General features: G+C 42.0%; 2 protein-coding genes across 2 annotated transcripts in view; one reads left to right on the forward strand and one right to left on the reverse strand.

The window, feature by feature from the left end:
• The window catches only part of LOC111578615 (putative deoxyribonuclease TATDN3), a 69,159-nt gene that overhangs the window by 20,574 nt on the left and 29,514 nt on the right, over positions 1-19,071 (reverse strand). The window lies entirely within an intron of this gene.
• Positions 4,894-18,847, forward strand: hivep2b (HIVEP zinc finger 2b). The gene is made up of 7 exons (XM_023285487.3): positions 4,894-5,273; positions 8,187-12,105; positions 12,644-12,801; positions 12,969-13,144; positions 13,474-13,572; positions 13,981-14,768; positions 16,150-18,847. The coding sequence occupies exons 2-7, from the start codon at positions 8,287-8,289 to the stop codon at positions 16,552-16,554; spliced, it is 5,445 nt and encodes a 1,814-aa protein (XP_023141255.2). The 5' UTR covers positions 4,894-5,273; positions 8,187-8,286; the 3' UTR covers positions 16,555-18,847.

The raw sequence follows: 19,071 nt of genomic DNA on the forward strand, positions 1-19,071 counted from the left end.
CACCTGATCCGCCTCCTGTGACATTTTAATAAAGAACCCGCCGTTGTGAAACTGATCCGTGCGCCCCGCTGTGCACCGACGACCCGAGGAAACAACACTCCGTCTGAAGCCGCAGTAAGGAGCGTCTAACACCGGTAAGACTCCGCTCTCCGCAACTCCACACCGCGGCCGTGGCGTGTTTTTCAAGCCGATCGAGTGCACCTTTGCCCCGGCAGATCCGCAGCAGCAGCAGCGGCGGCGGCAGCGGGTAGGTGTATTTGTCACCTGAGCTGGTGGGTCCGGTGCAGGGTGCACATCTCTCTGTTGTGTCTGCTCTCTGTTGCACGCCTTTAAGGTGGGAGGTCCCTGTTGTGCAAATGTTCCATGACGTGCAGATGGGGGGTTTGCAAGGGGTTCTCACGTCCGTGCATCCCCCCTTTTCTCCCTCTTCCTCTCCCCCCCCCCGCAGCAGGCTATCCCCAGCCTGAGACCCGCACATGGCAGCTGATCCACCAAACAAACAAACAAACAAACAAGCAGAAAGCTGCGAGGATGCAGATCAAGTGAGCTCACATTTATACTGCAGGGTTTGGGAGAAATGGATGGTGATTGACACGAAGATAGAGCCGCAGTGTAATTTGATTTAATTAAAGCAACTGCAATTTAATTATTAAAATTAATAAGTGAAGGATTTTCGCTAATCTAGGAATTTTTATTATCGATTAATGTGTGGATTTTTTTAGTCGATTAATCAACATTACATTTGAGTGACAAAATGAGCCCACAGAGGGTTTTGAAGGCATTCCTTTCATGTTTTTTAAATGTTCCAAAATGATACAATTTACTACGAATCTGGAAAAACAGGAAGACTAGTGGGATTTACAACTTTAATGCGTTAATCACGTGTTATTTTTGATTTCAGCTGCACATATTTGTAAACTCATGATATTTAAACTCAGCAATTTGCCAAAAAATAAATAAACCATCTGTATTAACCAGATTCTGTAAATAAATAAAAAGAAAATGTGACCAACACCCACATGACAAAAATTTTGACTTCTCGACTGAACTGCAGGATGTGTTTCAACAGAGCAGGTAGGAGAATATAGAAACAAATTCAAAATGAAACTAGTAAATGTTCCAGGGATTAATCATGTGTGACTATCATTTTGTTGTTGTTTTCAGTTTCATCTAAAAAAAAAAAAAAACACATTTTTTTTTTTTTCGCAGTATTTTTAACACCTGTGAGAATTTTTGTCCAACCGGTCCATAAAATGTAAAAACATAAAGAAATACAAGATTTTCCACTTTCAGAGTGTGGTTCCAGCTAAGTCTAAGCTTAAAATCATGATATTTCATCAAAACCATCCAATAGTTCACCAAAAAAATAAACAGTTTGCACTAATCAGATTCTATGAAAATATATATATTAAAAAAAAAAAAAGAAAAATCTGCATTTTCACAACCAAAAAGCCATCAGTGACTCTGCAGCAACCAACAGTCACATGAAGAAAAATTCAGGGTTTTCTTGGCTGAACTGCAGGCAGTGTTTAGACAGCAGATATGACACAACGATGTGAAAAAAAAATCTAAATAGTGAAATATCAACAGTATATGTACGGTTGTAATTTTTTACAGGTATTGGTAACACCTGGAAGAATGTTATGTGTGTTAATTCCAGGTTTTCTTGATTTTTTGTGCATGAAATTGGAAATTTGATTGGAATTTCGTATTTATTTTTCTTAATATATTTTGTAATTTTGCTTCAACGTTACTTAAAAATTGCTGATTCACTTCACTTATATTACTAGCTGGTGGCTAATTGACAAATTGATTAATCCTTTTAGCCAGAGTTCAGCGCATTAAAAAATTAGGAGCTAAACAATTAAAATCAGTTTGAAACAATGCAATTAGCAAATCGCTAAAGCTGCAATTTAAAAAAATCATGCTGTCCTAGTCACAGTCACACTGATGATGGTGTCTCACGTAGTAACGATTCATCACGATTTAAATCTACTACACAATTAATATTAAACTCAAGCTATATTATGTATGTATTTATATACATATTCATGTCAAAAAATCTGTTAGACATCAATTTTTGAATTTCAGTACGGTGTGTATGATGAATGCATAAGGGACTTAAATGAAGGCAGCATTTTATATAAAAACCCGAGAATACTTTCTATATATCTGATTTTATGCAAATTGACAGCAGCTGTACTTAAATGTCTGTCAGCTGAAGAACTATAAGACAGTTTGATCACATATCTGTCTGGTCGACTGCCTGCTCCTTCCGCTCATTTCTGCAGCCTTGGCGCTGTAATCTGTGGCAATAATTATATATGTAGACAGGAACTGGGAAACTGTTAGAGACGTTGGCATGGTTGCCATGGAAACACACAATCATGTCAGATTATTTTCAGGTACTGCTGTGATAATGGCATAAGTACGCCCGCTCAAGAGGCTGACTCGAAGAGATGGATAAATGAAACGGTGGATGATTGAGTTAAAAAAAAGAAAGAAATAAGGGGGGAATCAGGAAAAGTTTTCTGAATGAATTGATGCATCAAAGTGAGACGTGGGAGGTTTTAATGCCGTTTAGTGTCAGTATCAGCTGTTTGTTCAACCTGCAGGGTTCAGTGTCCCCTGTAAGTGATATCTCAGGCAGCCATATGACTGCCACTACAGCCAGCAGGGAGGAAAACCTCATTCCTTCCATTCATAAACATTCCCCCACTCTCTCCCCCCTCCCATCTATTTTAATATCATTAGAGGCCTTCTAGTAGTCGGATGCATGTGTGGCATTCAATCACATGCAAATTTGTGGCAGATTTGAGCCGGTCAGCGGAGCGGCGGTGTAGCTTTAGATAGTGGAAATGCCAAGCAGTGTGGAACATCCTGGGGGACAGACCATTACATTTATAGAGGCGGGCGACTTGACCTTCACTGCACATTGAGTATCAGCCATTTTAGTGCCGCTCCTCTAGATACTGAATACAGCATAATGGATCTCAGCTGCAGTGCAGTTAGTTAGCTTCAACTTCATCTTTGGCTTGTTAGAGGCTATATCTAATAATAGCTCCCTGCAATTCCATACTGTGGAGGGACTCTGTCAATACACAGTCTCTGCATTCACTGCTGCTCCGGCACACTGCGACTTCACTGTTTTCTCAAGGAAATGCGCTGTGAAATTACAGTTTTTCAGGCTGCTCAGGAAATAAAAAGCTCGGATAGGATTTGTTGAACTGGGAGGTGAAGTTCAACAGTAAGTCATTGCATAAGTTTAAAGCCTTTGTTCTGCTGCGTAAGCTTTACGTTTCAGAGCAGGAGAGCTCTGTAAAATACGTCTTAACCACAGCAGCCAGTGCAAAACCCAAAGCCAAGGACTCCTATTCATAGAGGCACCCAGTTGTTCTCACCCAATGGCACAGAGTGAAACTGAGCAGGATGGTCAAAGCGGGTGAAGTATTTATAGTTGTGTAAATTACATTGTGTTGAAAGGCCAAAGTTTCACACAAGCGACAGATCATAAATTCATTCAGAATCAGGGGAAAGACCTCATTTGATGTATTAACTGACAGAAAAAAGGAGCAGCTTCTTAACAAATGATGGCACGAAGACAGTTTGGCAGGTCAGACCTACAGTATATCCAAAAATCACTGTAAATTAATATTCAGTTCACTCAAATTTAACTGTTATCTGCTCCAAAGCAACACTATTTAGGTATCCATGTCAGCAAATGAATAAAAAGATGGAGCAGCAAGGTGACAGCACTAATCAAATACATGCAGTGTAGTTATAAAATACAATATTTCCCACTAGAATGCAAAATGAAACACAAAAGTAGTTAAATAAACCCACTTTCATATGCAAGTCACACTTTAAACTTGTTGCAAGTAAATACAAAATATTGGTAGTTTCATCACAATATATAATTGATTGTGAGCTAATATTACTGGAAAAGTATCTAAAAATTAACATTACCTGTCAAATAAACAAAAATTGTAAACTATTAATAACTTAATGAGCTAAGAATTTGAGTAAATGTATCTCTATTTTAGTGCTGACTGCAAAAATCTGTGGAAAAAACATGATCAGGAAGCATCACAGGCTTTGTTAATTCAAGAATAATAGAATATTGCATTGCATATTGCAGAAGTTTGGTAAATACTGACTCTAGTTGTTATTCCTACATACACTAACGCAAGTGTTTAGCTTCAATTCTAATTATAATACACATTATCATTGATTTAAGATGAATAACCGGTTTAAAATGCAAAATATGACAATGCAATCTGTGGCTTTAAGGTTACATCTCTATTTGCCTCTCTTTCTTTAGATTTCCCTAGTTTTTGCGTTAATGCAGAGGCTGTAAAAGCTTAATGTCGCACCAAACTCACACATCTGATTCACAGGATGAGGTTTGCAGCTGCACATAATCTGCAGCATTGTCCTAGTTTTTCCTTTTTTTTTCCGTGTTAATGACACCCTCATCACGACTCTCTCCATTCACAAAGCAAATCCTGTCGTGACGGGAAGAACTGGCTCTGAACAGGCTGTGGGTGTCTCAGAATTCAGAGAACATGTCTAATTTTTGCAGCAGCAGCAGCCTCACATCCAGCCGCCTTTCATTGAGCTCCTTCTCAGCATACGCGCTGAATAGCATCGCGCTGTAGGAAATGTACATTCAGAGCTGCTGCACCATGTGATTAGAGTCTTTCAAAGCACTTAATGCATTTCTCCTCTGCTTTGCATACACTGTAATGCTCTGTCCAGTGTATGAGCATAGATATTAACAGTCAATGAATGCAGGTACCTGAATGGATTCATGACTTCTTCCAGGTCAGACAGTTTCAGGTTAAAATAAATGCGTTTGAATGAAGTGTGGCTATGCAGAATAGTGGCATTTAGCTCTGTGGATCATGATAGCCGGCTCCCCACTCTGTATGTGGAGTGAGGCAGCTGCTGCTGTGCTTTGAAACACAGCGAGAGAGAGGAAAAGCGTCCTTAAACGTGGGCTGTTGTGTAATCCCTCCCAGGGCCCCTTTGCTATTTTTGTGCCTGGGTCCGCACGTCACGGTTGGGTATTTTCTCTGGTGACTAGCTCGCATCAATAGATCTTCTAATGTACACCCAGTCGGCCAGCAGCTTCATGACTGATGGGACTTTACCTTGCTAATTTCTTTCATTATTGTTGCCCTGACATGAGGAGAATGGAGAAATGGACTATGCAGCATGAGGAATGTCACATGTGACTGTCGATATGGGACGGGGGACTGTTCAAATGTCAGGTTTGTATGAGGATTATATTTGATATCTGAATGTCAGCTGCTGTATGAGCCGAGGCTTTTTCTCCCATCAGACCGTGTGCTTTATGTCATTCTGATCACAGCTGTTGATTCATTCTGCATGCTATGTGTTATGTTGCTGTTGGAGGGTTTTACCATCCAGCTCCTTTGAAGCCAGTCATCTCCTTATGATATTTATGGATTTGTTGTCAGCATGAGACTTCATGCCTGTTCCCTTTAATGGCCAACTTAGCCTCTAATGATGTAATGCAGCGGCATAACGATGCTCTCCGTAGCCAGCATTTGTTTGCTCATTGTCCTCTGTCATGTGCGGAAAGCAGTCAGGGATGTGCCCAGCGAATGTGTGCCGTTCAAATAAACGTCTCCGTGAAGACATTTCTCCATCCATGCGGACATACTGTATCACAATCAGCCCACAATCACCCTGAAACACACCTACTGCCACCCACCTGCCTCCTGTTGTTGCACGTCATTGCTGCTGTGTCATATATTTTCGTATAGGTTAGTGCTTGTTGCCGGGAGTCAGAGTCGTTTGCTGTGAAAGGTCTGCTGCCTTACAAAAAGTCTGAATCTGCCGAGAGACTTGTCAATGAATATGTCGGCTCTGTTCCCTGCTCAGTTCAAAGGTATGCATTGTTTCTGAGGGTCTTATCTCATTGTCACTCTGCACCCATATTCTCCTTCCCTCCTCTTGTGGCTCACAGAGGATGGAAACTAAGCAATGAGGTCAGATCGACCTTGAAAGGGAGCTCCCTACCAGGCCTCTGAATTTTGTTACCCCCAGGCACCCCACTTAGTTTACCTCTGTAAACCTCCCCATTGAAACATGGACCGCTCCAATCTGAGGCCACCCCTCTGCTTACCATCTTTTATATGCCTTCGTTATTTTTTCTGTATCCTACTATGGAAGAAGCCTTCAAATCTGTATGAAAGCGGAGCCACTGAACCGTAAAGACGGAATGGGCATTTGCACAAGAACACAACAGGGCTCGATTATCATCCTTACAGCTGCTTTCAAGCATCTCTCGGCATCTCCAGAGTCACCTTGGATCCTTATCCTCTGGTTTATGCTTGAGCGGTGTATGGTGTGTTAACAAAGAAAGAAAGGGAGTGAGAGAAAGAGAGTGAGAGTCGGAGGATGTCCTAATTAAGGGGAACTCAGAGGGTTTGAACCAGATAATCTTACATAACCTCGTTAGGGAGGACACAGCATTTGATACTGAGAAGATGGAAATGACGTGCCCTCAGATACCCATCCCCGTGGTAGGGGGAGAAAGTGTAGCGGCCAAACCAGTTCACTTAGCGATGTTTGAGCCTGACATGTTTACGTACAGTTCAGCAGGAGGCTCAGTGTGGTCACTATGATACTCAGACAGGTTGAAAGGTTTGAATCCCGCGAGAGGCAGAACATGATACAGTAGCAGCTTTGAATAAAAAGAGCAGAAGTGTTGGGCATTTTATGTAAATATTCCGTCAAAAAAAGAGGAAGGGTGCTGATAATCTCTCACACTTCATTGCCACTGATTTAACAGCACCAACTGTGTGTGCTGGCATGCATCAGCACCACATACCATATTCATAAAAATGTTTATTTCTGACATTCTGTCCTCAATCTTCTGCAGAGTTTTACATTTTGGTGCAGCATTTTCCCTTTTTTTGCCATACAAACATCCAGTGAAGTTTATATTTTGTTCCTTATAGCCAACAATGTTGTCAAAGGCCGTGAAATTCAATAATTTAAATTTAATATGTAATATAGAATGAAGAAAGTATCTGAGTGGCATATTATAGATAGATATTAGGTTTTAAAATGTCCTCCTGTTTTATTTCTTTTTGTCTTTTCATAGACTGTCGAGCTTACTAATTTTGTTGTACTGTCTTGTACTGTAGTACAATGACAATAAAGTGTCTAATTTTAATCCTAATTAACTTTTTTTGGCATACATTCAGTGAAGTTTATATTTTGTTCCTAATAGCCAACAATGTTGACAGAAGCTAAGCAGAAGAAATTAAAATGGAAAAGTTACATCTAGAATACTGTAGGAAAGGACTGAGGAAAGAATCTGAGTGGTATATTATTAATATTTATTCAGTTTTAAAATGTCCTGTTGCTTTTATCTGTCTTTTTTAATATCGTCTTTTTATTTTAAACACATTTTACTCAGAGAGTGCTTCGAAATTTCATTGCCTGGCTGTCTTGCATGGCAGTTTATTTACAGTAAAGCTTTCTAAGTCATTGCTAAAATTATAATACCTGCAGGTTTCCAAAATCAAAGTTGTCCTCTTTATGGTTGTTATGCAATATCAATTTCAATATCTGGCTGTTTATTAATTTCAACATAGATATTTTCACTTAGAATCGTCACTTTTTCCCTAAAAGTGAATATTTCAGTAAAAGTGACATTTCACATTATGGGAAAGGAGTTAATTTTGAGGTTGTTTTATTATTTTGTTGCCATTCCACACACACACACTCAAAATAAACATATACACATGTACACCCATTCGTGACACACATACCAAAGCACTGGCATGTGCTATAAATACCACTGCATGCATTTATGTACGTTCGCAGGGCTTCAGGAAATTTGGGGCATCTGCCAGGGTTGACATGAGGTATCTCGGTAAAGAGACTCATTTTTTTTCCATTTCTGCTGTGCTGCAACTCGTTACAAATTTTATACCGCAGCTTTATTAGGAGGACTTTTGGGAAACAGCCTTGAATAGCTCCCACTTTCAAACAGTGGATTTACAGTCGCATTATACCACAAAGGATAACTTTATGCTCCTTTTTGCATCCAGACAGCTGTCTTGCGCATCTTTATGTGTCCTAGTTTATGTTACTGCATTTATATCTGTGTCGTCTAACTCTTAGTTCTTTCTTTTTTCTTTCAGATGACCCTTCCCTGCAATTCACATGTATGTTAATATCACTACAGTTGCATAACAGATATTGTCCTTGAAAATCGATCGCAAAGGAAGTGACATTGAATTCATGGAGTCTCTTGAAACTACTGCAGGGGTGAAAAGCTCCACTGAGGGTCAGGACAGAAATGCTGCACAGAAAAAATGCACATCAGAGGCTGCACAGAGTAGGAGGAGACCATCAGTCGAATTGGAAGGAAAGGGGTGGCACCAACAACGAGAAGAAGCTCAGAGCAGAGACACATGTGGTTTCAAAGAAATGTCTGACTCAGGGAAATCACTGCAATTAGAAGATCAGCACTCCAAAACTCAGTCCACAAGCCATCAAGACTATGAGGTGTCCTCATATCCACTGCAGTCCACAAAGTCGCTTTCTGTTGGCAGACAGAAAGTTTCTGCACAGACTCCAGGACCTGCATCTCACAGGAAGTCCCCCAGTTCACTTGAAATCCAGCAACTGTGTTCCCATTCAGGGATGGATCAGCTGTCAGAGACAGCAGGTAAAGTGGAACAGAAACCACAAAAGCCTGGGAAGTATGTTTGTGATTACTGTGGAAGGGCATGTGCCAAACCCAGCGTGCTTAAGAAGCACATTCGCTCACACACCGGGGAGCGGCCCTATCCATGTGTCCCCTGCGGATTCTCCTTCAAAACCAAGAGTAATTTATACAAACACAGAAAGTCCCATGCTCACTCAGTCAAAGCTGGAACTGTGCCATTCTCAGAACTTGGTTCTTACAATGCCAATACAGACCAGGGGTCCTTTGAAGGAGAAGGAGAGTTATTCTCTGATGCTGAGCAAAGCACGGACACAGACGAGGACACTCTTAATGACCCGCTGCTGCTGCTGGACTCTCCAATGGAGGGATCAGATAACACTGCTGTAAAAGTACTAAATCTCATAGCTCAGAAAAAGGGAGCCACGTCAATGTCAGCTCAGGATGGTTCATCCCAACCCCAAGAAATCAATGCACCTCCTGCCGCTGCCGAGGCTAGTCGTGCAATTCAATCTTGCACAATCAAACAGAGGCTCGCACTTCGGCTGTCTGAAAAAAGAAGCAGTGACTCTGACCACAATCTGTCCCTCCCAAGTCAGTCGAGCAAGGGCAGCACGGACTCCGGATACTTCTCGCGGTCTGAGAGCGCCGAGCACCAGACCGGGCCTCCGAACACCAACGCAAAGTCCTATCAAGAAATCATGTTTGGGAAGTGTTATCGGCCAAGCCCTAAACAGACGACAGCTTTCGTGGTCTGTAGCACAGAAAGTGAATATATCGGGAAACGCTCGGAGAAAGGTGTTTCCCGTGTTTTCACCCAAGAGAAAGACACTGTTGAGTCCATCAAAATAAACACAAAGTCATTCGCGAGGGAAGAGGTTAAAGAACCCCAGTTAGACGCTGGCTCTGATGTAGGGCCTCTGATCAGAAGCAACTCGATGCCAACATCCTCAGCAGTCTGTCTGACGATGCCTCAAGCCCTCAGAGGCAGCCACTCGTTTGATGAGAGAACAAGCACCGGGGGCATGAGGAGACTCAGGCGGCAGGCTGCTTTCGAACTATCCGCCCATGATGGCCATGCAGACGCCGACAGCCACGGAAAGATGAGTGAGAGCAGCGTTTCACCCTCAGGATTGGAAATGGAAAATTACCCGTCTGCGGCGCCCAGTATGAGCCATCAGCGACATGCAATGGAACTGGCAACACGGAAGCGCCGGAAAGAGAAGAGGGAGGAGGAGGATTTGCCAGGTCATTATGAGGTCCATCATGAGCAGTGTGAAGAAATGTTTGACTCGAGCAAGGACTATGATGTAAAACAAGCTGCTGTGGGCATTATGGCTTTAGGGAAAGGACTTTCTCAGTGTGACATGGATATATCAGTGAGTCCTGAAATGTCTGGTCGAAAAGCCTTAGGGAATGTAATTTCAGTGATTCAGCACACAAACTCAATAAACAGGCCTCACTCTGACCAGTCAGAATCTTACAAATATCACAGCCAGAGACAGGAAAGTATTTCTTCATATCAAGCTATGGAGGCTAGTGACTCATTCGAGATGGAACGGAGTGACAGTAGATTAAGGCAATCAGTTCAGATGGGGCCAAAGCTTGTGCGGCAGCCCAACATTCAAGTCCCAGAAATCAGGGTCACAGTAGAGCCTGATAGTCCAGAAAAAGCTCCAGAGGTGCAGGTGAAGGAGCCTGAGAAGCACGTGGAGGAATTTCAGTGGCCTCAACGGAGTGAAACTTTAGCACAATTCCCTCCAGAGAAGCTCCCTCCAAAGAAGAAAAGGCTACGCTTAGCTGATATTGAGCACTCCTCTGGTGAATCTAGTTTTGAGTCTGCCTGCACCAGTCTCTCACGCAGTCCCAGCCAAGACAGCAACTTATCTTATAGCTCCACCTTCTCCTTTGACAGGGAAGAGAGCCTGAAGTCGGTCTCTCCAGCCAGGCAGGATGAATTTGGCAAACCGCTGGAGCTCCTAGCTGTGCCAGGGAGTGGGCACTCCCTCTCGGTGCTCAACCAGCGTCAACAACATGAAATGAGACGCTCCTCCTCGGAGCAGGCACCGTGTAACTTGCGCAAGGAGTTCCCAGAGGTACGCAGCATATCATTTGACTATGGCAGCCTTTCTCCGACATCCAAAGTTAGACACGTGGACATGAGTGCTGTGAAGGAGAGGAGGAGGGGGAACTTGGTGCGACAGGAGTCATTGAATATGGATACTGAGGTAACACAAGTCCCATCACAAGTGTTTCCACAGTACCTCAGCAGCACCTCCCCTCCATTCACTGTTCTGCCGCAGACTTTGCCAATATTTTCTACAGGGAATACATTTCCCCAACTGTCACATCCAAGCCTGCTGGTTCCTGTTAGGATTCAGACTCATGTGCCGTCCTATGGCAGTATCACGTACACCTCAGTGTCGCAGATTTTCGACAATCAGTATGGCAGTGTTAGCTCCACAACGCCCACCCTTCAGAACCAAACTTCACGACTGTCTGGAAACCCTGATTCTCATAATGTATTAGCTTATACAAAACCGTCTTCAACGCACACCCTCAGTGTTGAAGCCCTCGATCTGTCGTCGGCTAAGCTGAAGACAGGCATCCCTCTCTCTCTGACCTCCAGAACCATCTCAACCACTAACGCCTCCAGTGGTGGCGCTAACAAACGGATGCTGTCCCCTGCCAGCAGCCTGGACCTGTTCATGGAGGTCAAGCAGCAAAAACGTGTGAAAGAGGAAAGAATGTTTGGGCAGATTGTAGAGGAGCTGAGTGCTGTGGAGCTGGGAAAATGTAATTTGAGCGAAGAGAAGGGGCACAGGTCAGAGATGCAGGGCACATCAACACCTCATGCTCAGGATGACTCACGTAGGAGTAAATTTATCACACTTCAGCAAAAAGCGACTGAGGCCACTGACCACGGCGTCGAGTCAGCTATGGAAAGCAGCTCCCTGGAAACGAGCTCGCCTCCTTACTCCATGATATCAGTCAACGAAGTGAAAGAAGTTGGCATGGAGAAACGGGTGCAGATGGACATGGCGGCACAGCTGGTTACCAGTCAAGACATCCTGATCTCAGATGCCGAGCATTCGAGGCTGTTATCTCAGTTTCCAAGTCTTCGCACGACGACAGGTGTGAGCTGGTGTTATCTCAACTACACCAAGCCGAGCTGCTCCCACAGCAACGCCCCGTTCGCCTCCGTGTACGCCACCTGGTGTGTGAGTTCCCACAACCCGAACCCACTTGAACTGAGTACCAGCACTGCTCTGGCTCTGCTGAGGTCCAAACAGAGGGGAGACAATGTTATTTACACCGTGGCTGCCATGTGTCAGCCTGGCACTGGGAAACTGGTGTCATCCCTCATCCTGTGGAGGCAGACCATGGAACAGGTGAGAAAATAATCATAATATCAGAATCTGTATATTTAACTGGTCTTTCGAAGAAGGCAAGTCCTTACATTAAGCTGCACTTGGAAGTATTTCACCCTGTTCAGCAAGATATGACTTTTTTTAAATGTGTGAAGTTTGAAGGACTTTATCACTCAGAATTTGGCAAACTGCACATTTCAATCATTTGGCAGACTGTTCCCTTGGCATGTGTCTGCAGAGAGCATCTGCCCACTGCTGATCACGATATTTAACTTTGATTCATCACTTGTTTTGCATTTTCTGTTAATAAAAAAGATGAACAAAGTCTTACCACTGGAACAGCTTTGGATTTAGAAGCATAAAATGAATATATTCTGGTATAATAATGAGAGGTTGCTGTCCTGGGCTTTTCCCCCAGCTGCAGCAGCATAATTCATGTTTGCAAAACATGCTGTGTAATGCCACGTGTGACACACGATATTGCCGGCATTGCGTTACACTGTCGATATGGCGTCCACTTAAAATGGATGTTAACACAATGTTTGTTCATCTGATTCAGCTGCAGAGGAAACCGGAGCCCAAAGAGGTGGACATCACCTACGGGAAGAAGGTGAAAGACATCAGCTGCAGAGTGAAAACTGCCAAGGAGGAGTGGAAAGAGAGGGAGGCTTCCACAACCCAAACAGTGCCAACACGAATTAAGATCTTCGAGGGAGGGTCAGTCAAGATATTAGTTATCATAACACTTGTCATTTCTGCTGACTGGAAATACAACAGTTATTTTAGGACCTTAGTGCGTGTACCTAAGCTCTTTTTCCCTGTTTCGAGCTGTGCTATTTTATGTATTTATTCATTAGAAATAAAATACTGCTTCTCTATTTCAGGTATAAGTCTAATGAAGACTATGTATATGTCAGAGGTCGAGGACGGGGGAAATACATTTGTGAGGAGTGTGGCATCCGCTGTAAGAAGCCAAGCATGCTGAAAAAGCACATCCGCACCCATACAGACGTGCGACCGTACATCTGCAGGGTTTGCAATTTTGCTTTTAAAACTAAAGGTGGGTATTCTTTCGGGTTATAAATGAATATACTTCAGCGAATGTAGGGGTGACAGACAGGACTTTATACATTTTGAGTACTAAAAATGGATAAAAGCTGGTTGAAAAATTGTGTGAAGATCAAACTCTAAATATATTACCTGCACCTGCAGCAAAAGCAGTGTAGTTTGTGCTGCTATTTAGAGCTACTACAGTATTGTGCAGAATCAGCTGATCACTTTCCTGATTTTTCTCTGCATTTTCTACCACTGTTAACCTTTATTTTTTCCAAAACTGATCAGTGTCTTCCTGCAAGCTTTGTTCAAACTGATTTTACCTTTCGTCTACAGGAAACCTGACTAAACATATGAAGTCAAAGGCGCACATGAAGAAATGTCTTGAACTGGGAGTATCGGTGACGATGGATGAGACGGAAATACAGGAACATGGTAAGATGCTAATATGACTACACTAGATGACACTAGAGACATTTCATCTTTTGCAGTCGAAAACAACTGCTGATTTAAAACATCACAGAAAGCCCCAAAACTTCCATTCTGTCTCAAATGCTAGTAGTAGAAAATTCAGTGTCTATAGGACAGCCCAAACCGTCAATAATCATAAATGGAGGACTCTAATTTATAGAAAGAGCCTGACAAGTAAGACTTTGCCAATAATGTATCAACTAATGTACGCAGTAAGTTCAGTTACTTATCTCTGCAGAGGCAATTAACTAAAATCTTGATAATGTCTCTCCTCTGAGTAATGTCTGAGTCCAAGTTTCAACCACACGATCTTGTAGTTTTGCCATCATAGCGCAATAAAACAAGCTAAACTGATGTGTTTGTCTTTTAAAGTGGACGACATCCAACAAGAGTCGAAGGCAGAGGTGACTGCGACGACAAAACATCAGTTCTCAGATGCCGAGGACTCTGATGGCATGGAGGAGGAAGTCGACGAAATCGATGAGGATGACGACGAGGATGATGAATACGAGGGCGATTCCACTCCGAAATTGCGATCAAGAAGTACCAGTCCTCAGCCGTGTGGAGTTACGTCTCTGTCGGTTACAGCCACCGCCGCCATCCACGGCTGCTCCCTCACCTCTCTGCCCGGAGTTGACGTCCGTCAACAGCCGTCCAGCCGGCGTTTGGGCTCCGACCATCAACCCGTCCTGACATCTGACCAGAGAGAGAAGTCAGTGGATGAAGACTCCCTTACCATGCTGTCTCCAGAGCAGAGCAGCTTCCTCTTTGACCCTTACTCTTCTTCTCTGCTCTCCCCTGGCTGGGAGTCTCCGATCAGGGAGCCTTCGCCGTCGCGTCTGCGTTACCCGTCCCCGAGGCGAGAGCTTTCTCCGAGAGGTCGCTCCTCCCCCAGATGGGATACGTCTGCGCTGAGGCCTGGCTCGCCCAGCTTCACACCCATCCAGCACCCATCACCAGTGTCCATCGAGCGACCATTGTCTCCTGGAACGGAGCTGGCTGGAAAGCGAGAGTCCTCAGTCCGAGGCAGGCAGAGGGTTGTGCTCAGGGCTGTTTCACCGCGTAGAGGCTCCCACCAACATAAAGGCAGCGGCGATAAAACCAGACATCAAGCAAAGATGGAGATGGCTCAACAACAAGGAACCTTTGAAATGGAAATGGTACGTAACACACTCTGGTCTGCACCCCAGTTCAACTATAACTCTGCTCAGGAGCTTTTACCTTCTGTTTATCTGCGCAACAACTAAAAAAAAATTACCTTTGATAAAATCTGGTAGATAGCTACGCCATGGGCAAAATATTAAATGATAAACGAATGATAGTTTGGAGCAAATTTAGTGTTTATTTTTGATTGATTTTGTAACACTGCTGCCCCTGAATGAAACAAGAGGACCAAAACCCAATAACACCCAATAATCATGGGTCCACCAATATTACCCCTTCTATATGCTTCTTTATTTTATTTTTTTATTCTGTACTTAGACTTTTTAATTCTCCTTTTTATGTCATATCTATCTATCTATCTATCTATCTATCTATCTATCTATCTATCTATCTATCTATCTATCTATCTATCTATCTATCTATCTATCTATCTATCTATCTATCTATCTATCCATCTTCACACTGGCTGTTTAGTTTTTTATATTACGTTGTTGGGTTTTAACTAAATTCTGGTAAATTCACATAATAAATAACATTTTAGGATCTTAACCTTTACATTTAAATCAATCTTATTCTCTACTGCAAAGCACTCACTCATTGTCTGTTGTTTTTAACGTGCTATATAAATAACAGACTTGACTTGACAGTGCAAATGCTAACATGCTAAAAATTGTCAGGTAAAATGTTTAGCATGTTCAAAATGTCTACTTGTTAGGTTTGCTATGTTTGCTAATAAAGCCATTTTGCTGGTATTTGATCATAAACCGAAATATTGGACAAGTTAAAATGAGCAAATGATTCTGCTCTGTTAGTTTAGGTTTTTTTTTTTGTTTTTGTTGCAAGGAGAGAGCACCATAAATGTACATTCAATATAGTTAGCTAGCAGCTAGTTTTCCACAGAGCAACAAATACACTACATATAATGATGCAAAACTTAAATGTCCATTAGTGTGAGACAATGAATTCAATCAGTAAAAAACAATAAATAAAAGGTGATTATTGGTTGTGACAATTGTGTGGGGACTTCAGCCATGAGATTGGTTTTAAACACTTTTGCCAACAGTATTTATCCTCCAAGAATGTCTCTACAAAATGCAATAACAATCCATCTAATTGGTGTGGCAATATTTCAGTTAGGACAGCAATAGTAGAAAAATGTCATCTCAAGAGCTTTACTGACGGAAAACTAAATTCTTTCTGCTATTTCTTTCCATTGAATTAAGAATTTTTTTAAGGAGTATTCTGTTATTGGTTTTGTTCTCTGAGTGCTTTCAGTTTTTCAGTTTATACTAACATTTCTTCATGATAAGTTTTCACATGAGAAATTATTCTGTGGATGGTGAAACTGCTGCTAAAGCTGCCAGTATGTCGTTTCAGGATCAAAGGAGCAGCTTGGCTTCCACTCTGCCTGGCGCTGCCAGTTCTCATCAGCAGAACATCTTCAGCCACCTCCCTCTTCACTCCCAGCAGCAGGCCCACAGTTTGCTCCCCGTCGTTCCTGTCGGAGGCCTCCAGATGTTGCACTCCCCGCCTTCCTCCAGCACTGATGTCAGCCCCTCGTCGGCGCCGAGCCCCCAGAGCAGCGAGGGCCAGCGCTGCAGCAGCAGGGAGGGATCAGTCCACGGGCCCGAGACGGGAGGCGAGGACCAGCTGTCCTGCCATCCGGCCGCTCAGGAGAAAAGTCCCGAACCCGGAGTCGGGGACAGCAGACAGGAGGAGAACGTCCAGACCTGCTTGAAAGCCATCGCCTCGCTGAAGATCACCACAGAGGACCCTCATTAAAACCCCCGTTTCCGTCTTCTTGATTCGATTCAGGAACAGCTGCCTCCCTGCTACACAAAGTCATCTTCAGCCCTTTAGGCACATAACCTCATCTTTATCCCATTAGAGGCAATATAAGAACACTTCCTCTGGTCTTGCACATACAACAGACAACTTCTTTCAAACATGAGTGGAGCTCAGACCTTCACCGTGAAGAAGAAGAAACCCACCCTGTCTGATGTGCTCTTGTCTTTCGAGGATGTCTGAAACTATTGGACGAGCAGTGGGATGTTTTTGCAAAGGTGGAGAATCATTATTGGGTACAGGTGCAATATGGAAAGATATTATGCTAATATGCCTTTGTCTGACATAGTAGTTTGCGTACAATTGCACATAAATTATATTTATGGATTCTGTACAAATGTCCTTAACATATACTCCTTCTTAGATGCATACAAACAGTGTATTTTACTGTGTGTACTTTGAAAATAGACTGTTGTTTATGTAATCATATCAAGGTGTGATGCAGTAGTGCAGTAAATAAAGACTATTTATAAGGGGAAAAGTATGTGTATAACGAAACAGTCTGACCAAATTTTAAGTAGACGCTTCTTGTGCAGTTTGGTGCTTCTGATCAAGCGGCAAGGGTCTGTGCCTTTATTTTGCTTTTCATCATTTCTTTATCGAAAAGGTTGTTGTCGAATAAGGAAATATGTCGAGGTACTCTTTACTCAGAAGTGTCTGCGCTTTCGGAGAGTTTGCTCAAAGAAAAGCTTTTTCTTTCTTTCTTTTTGGTTCTGTCGGTTTTGCTGACGGACGGATGCAGCTTGATTTATGTGAAACAATCTTAAAAAAAAAAAGTTTCCTATGTTGCATTTTTTCTTAATGTTGTGATTTTTATCTTGGTAAAAATGCATGGGATTTGCTTTTGCACAAAAATAGAGGAAGTAATTATGTAATTATGAATACTGTAAGATGTATTTATATATTAGAACGTAAGCACTCATTGATACTGGTAAATATTTGACTACTATTTATATGGTATATCTGTACTTATGCAGCAGTGATGCAGTTATGCAGTGAGCCACGCTGGCATTCGCTTTTGATCTCATGTCTTTGCTTTGATTAAACAGACGGCTTTTATTCTCGCTTATACAGATGACCATAAGCATTTTATGAGTTTTTAAAGATGCACTTTCATCCTTTCATCTTTGATGTTTTTTAACTGACGTGGTCAGTGGTAATGGAGGAGTAAAAAAACAAAACAAAAGAAAACAAAAAAACATGTTACGTTCTCTTGTGGTTTTAAAACATTCCAGTTGTTTTTCACGTTTCTCATTGTGTGAAACATGTTGCACACAAATCCAAGGGGCTACGATGATCAGTCAATAGTACGTTTTTCTTGCATTTCAAATGTAACTGGATAAAATCAATATCACTTACTGTAAGTAATACTAAAGTAACGATGTTAACAGCATGAGTTGGTTGACTATTACTGTGCTTAAGCTCAAAATGTAAGTAATCATTCACCAAATGCATTACTTCTTCTCTGTATATATCTGTGTATTTTTATGATTTAAACTATTTTTGCAGTGTTGAATTCTGAAAACTTTTTATGTGGATTGTTTATATCTCTCTAAGAGGTAAAATGTCTACAGTTGCTGTAATGGCAGAGGTTTAATGAGGGCGAAAATAGCACAGTGTTGATCGCCAACACGGTGTGTCTCATCTTTAAAAAACAAAAAAATGTATACACGTCTGCAAGTGGTTCTGTTATCAGTTTGAGAATGGATTTCAAAATTTAAAAAAAAAAAAACACTTTGTTCACTCATGTTTACATAAAAAATTTAAAAGGTGCACTGCTTTAATTTTTGTGTTTCCCTTTCTGAAGATGTATGTAGCTTTGATTTCACGGTTGTATAAATTTTATTTGTCGTGATTAACGGTGCAGAATGCTCATAAAATGTGAAGGGAAAGTGAAGCCTTTTATTTTGCTTTTGCATACAGTATGTATTCAGATTGTGTTTGTGTTCTGTTTTTTATTGTGTATTCATATTTACTGAACTGCATTGTGCCTCTCATGTCTATGGAAATTCCCTGTAAAACACACAGAGGACAAATCATTTTACCTCTCAGCTAAGATTTTTTGAGGGAAAAAGCCTCAGTAGCCAATCCGTTGTTTAGCTATTTGCATCAAAAACTGGTTAGTCAGGATGGAGTGCCTCTTTTATGCTATGAGGAATTTATTGTTTGGTGCTCTACTTTTTCAGATTAAATTCAAAATTGTTTTAAAAAGAATATACTTCTAACCCAAGGATGTGTGTTGCAGCTTATTTCGTGGTTTTCAACTCGACTCCTGCATAATTCACCACTGTTTAAATCAGAGCTCACATGAAAAGGTTTTCAGATGAAATCATTCACATTTTATCTTTAGGGGAGTGTGAGAAAGGGGAAAAAAAAACTACATCTCCAGAGTGAAAAATTGGAGAATCTCCGACCAGTGACATCCTCTGGTGAAAAATTATTACTGCAGTCATA

The sequence above is a fragment of the Amphiprion ocellaris genome, chromosome 20, assembly GCF_022539595.1.
Source record: "Amphiprion ocellaris isolate individual 3 ecotype Okinawa chromosome 20, ASM2253959v1, whole genome shotgun sequence".
NCBI classification, from domain to species: Eukaryota; Metazoa; Chordata; class Actinopteri; family Pomacentridae; genus Amphiprion; species Amphiprion ocellaris.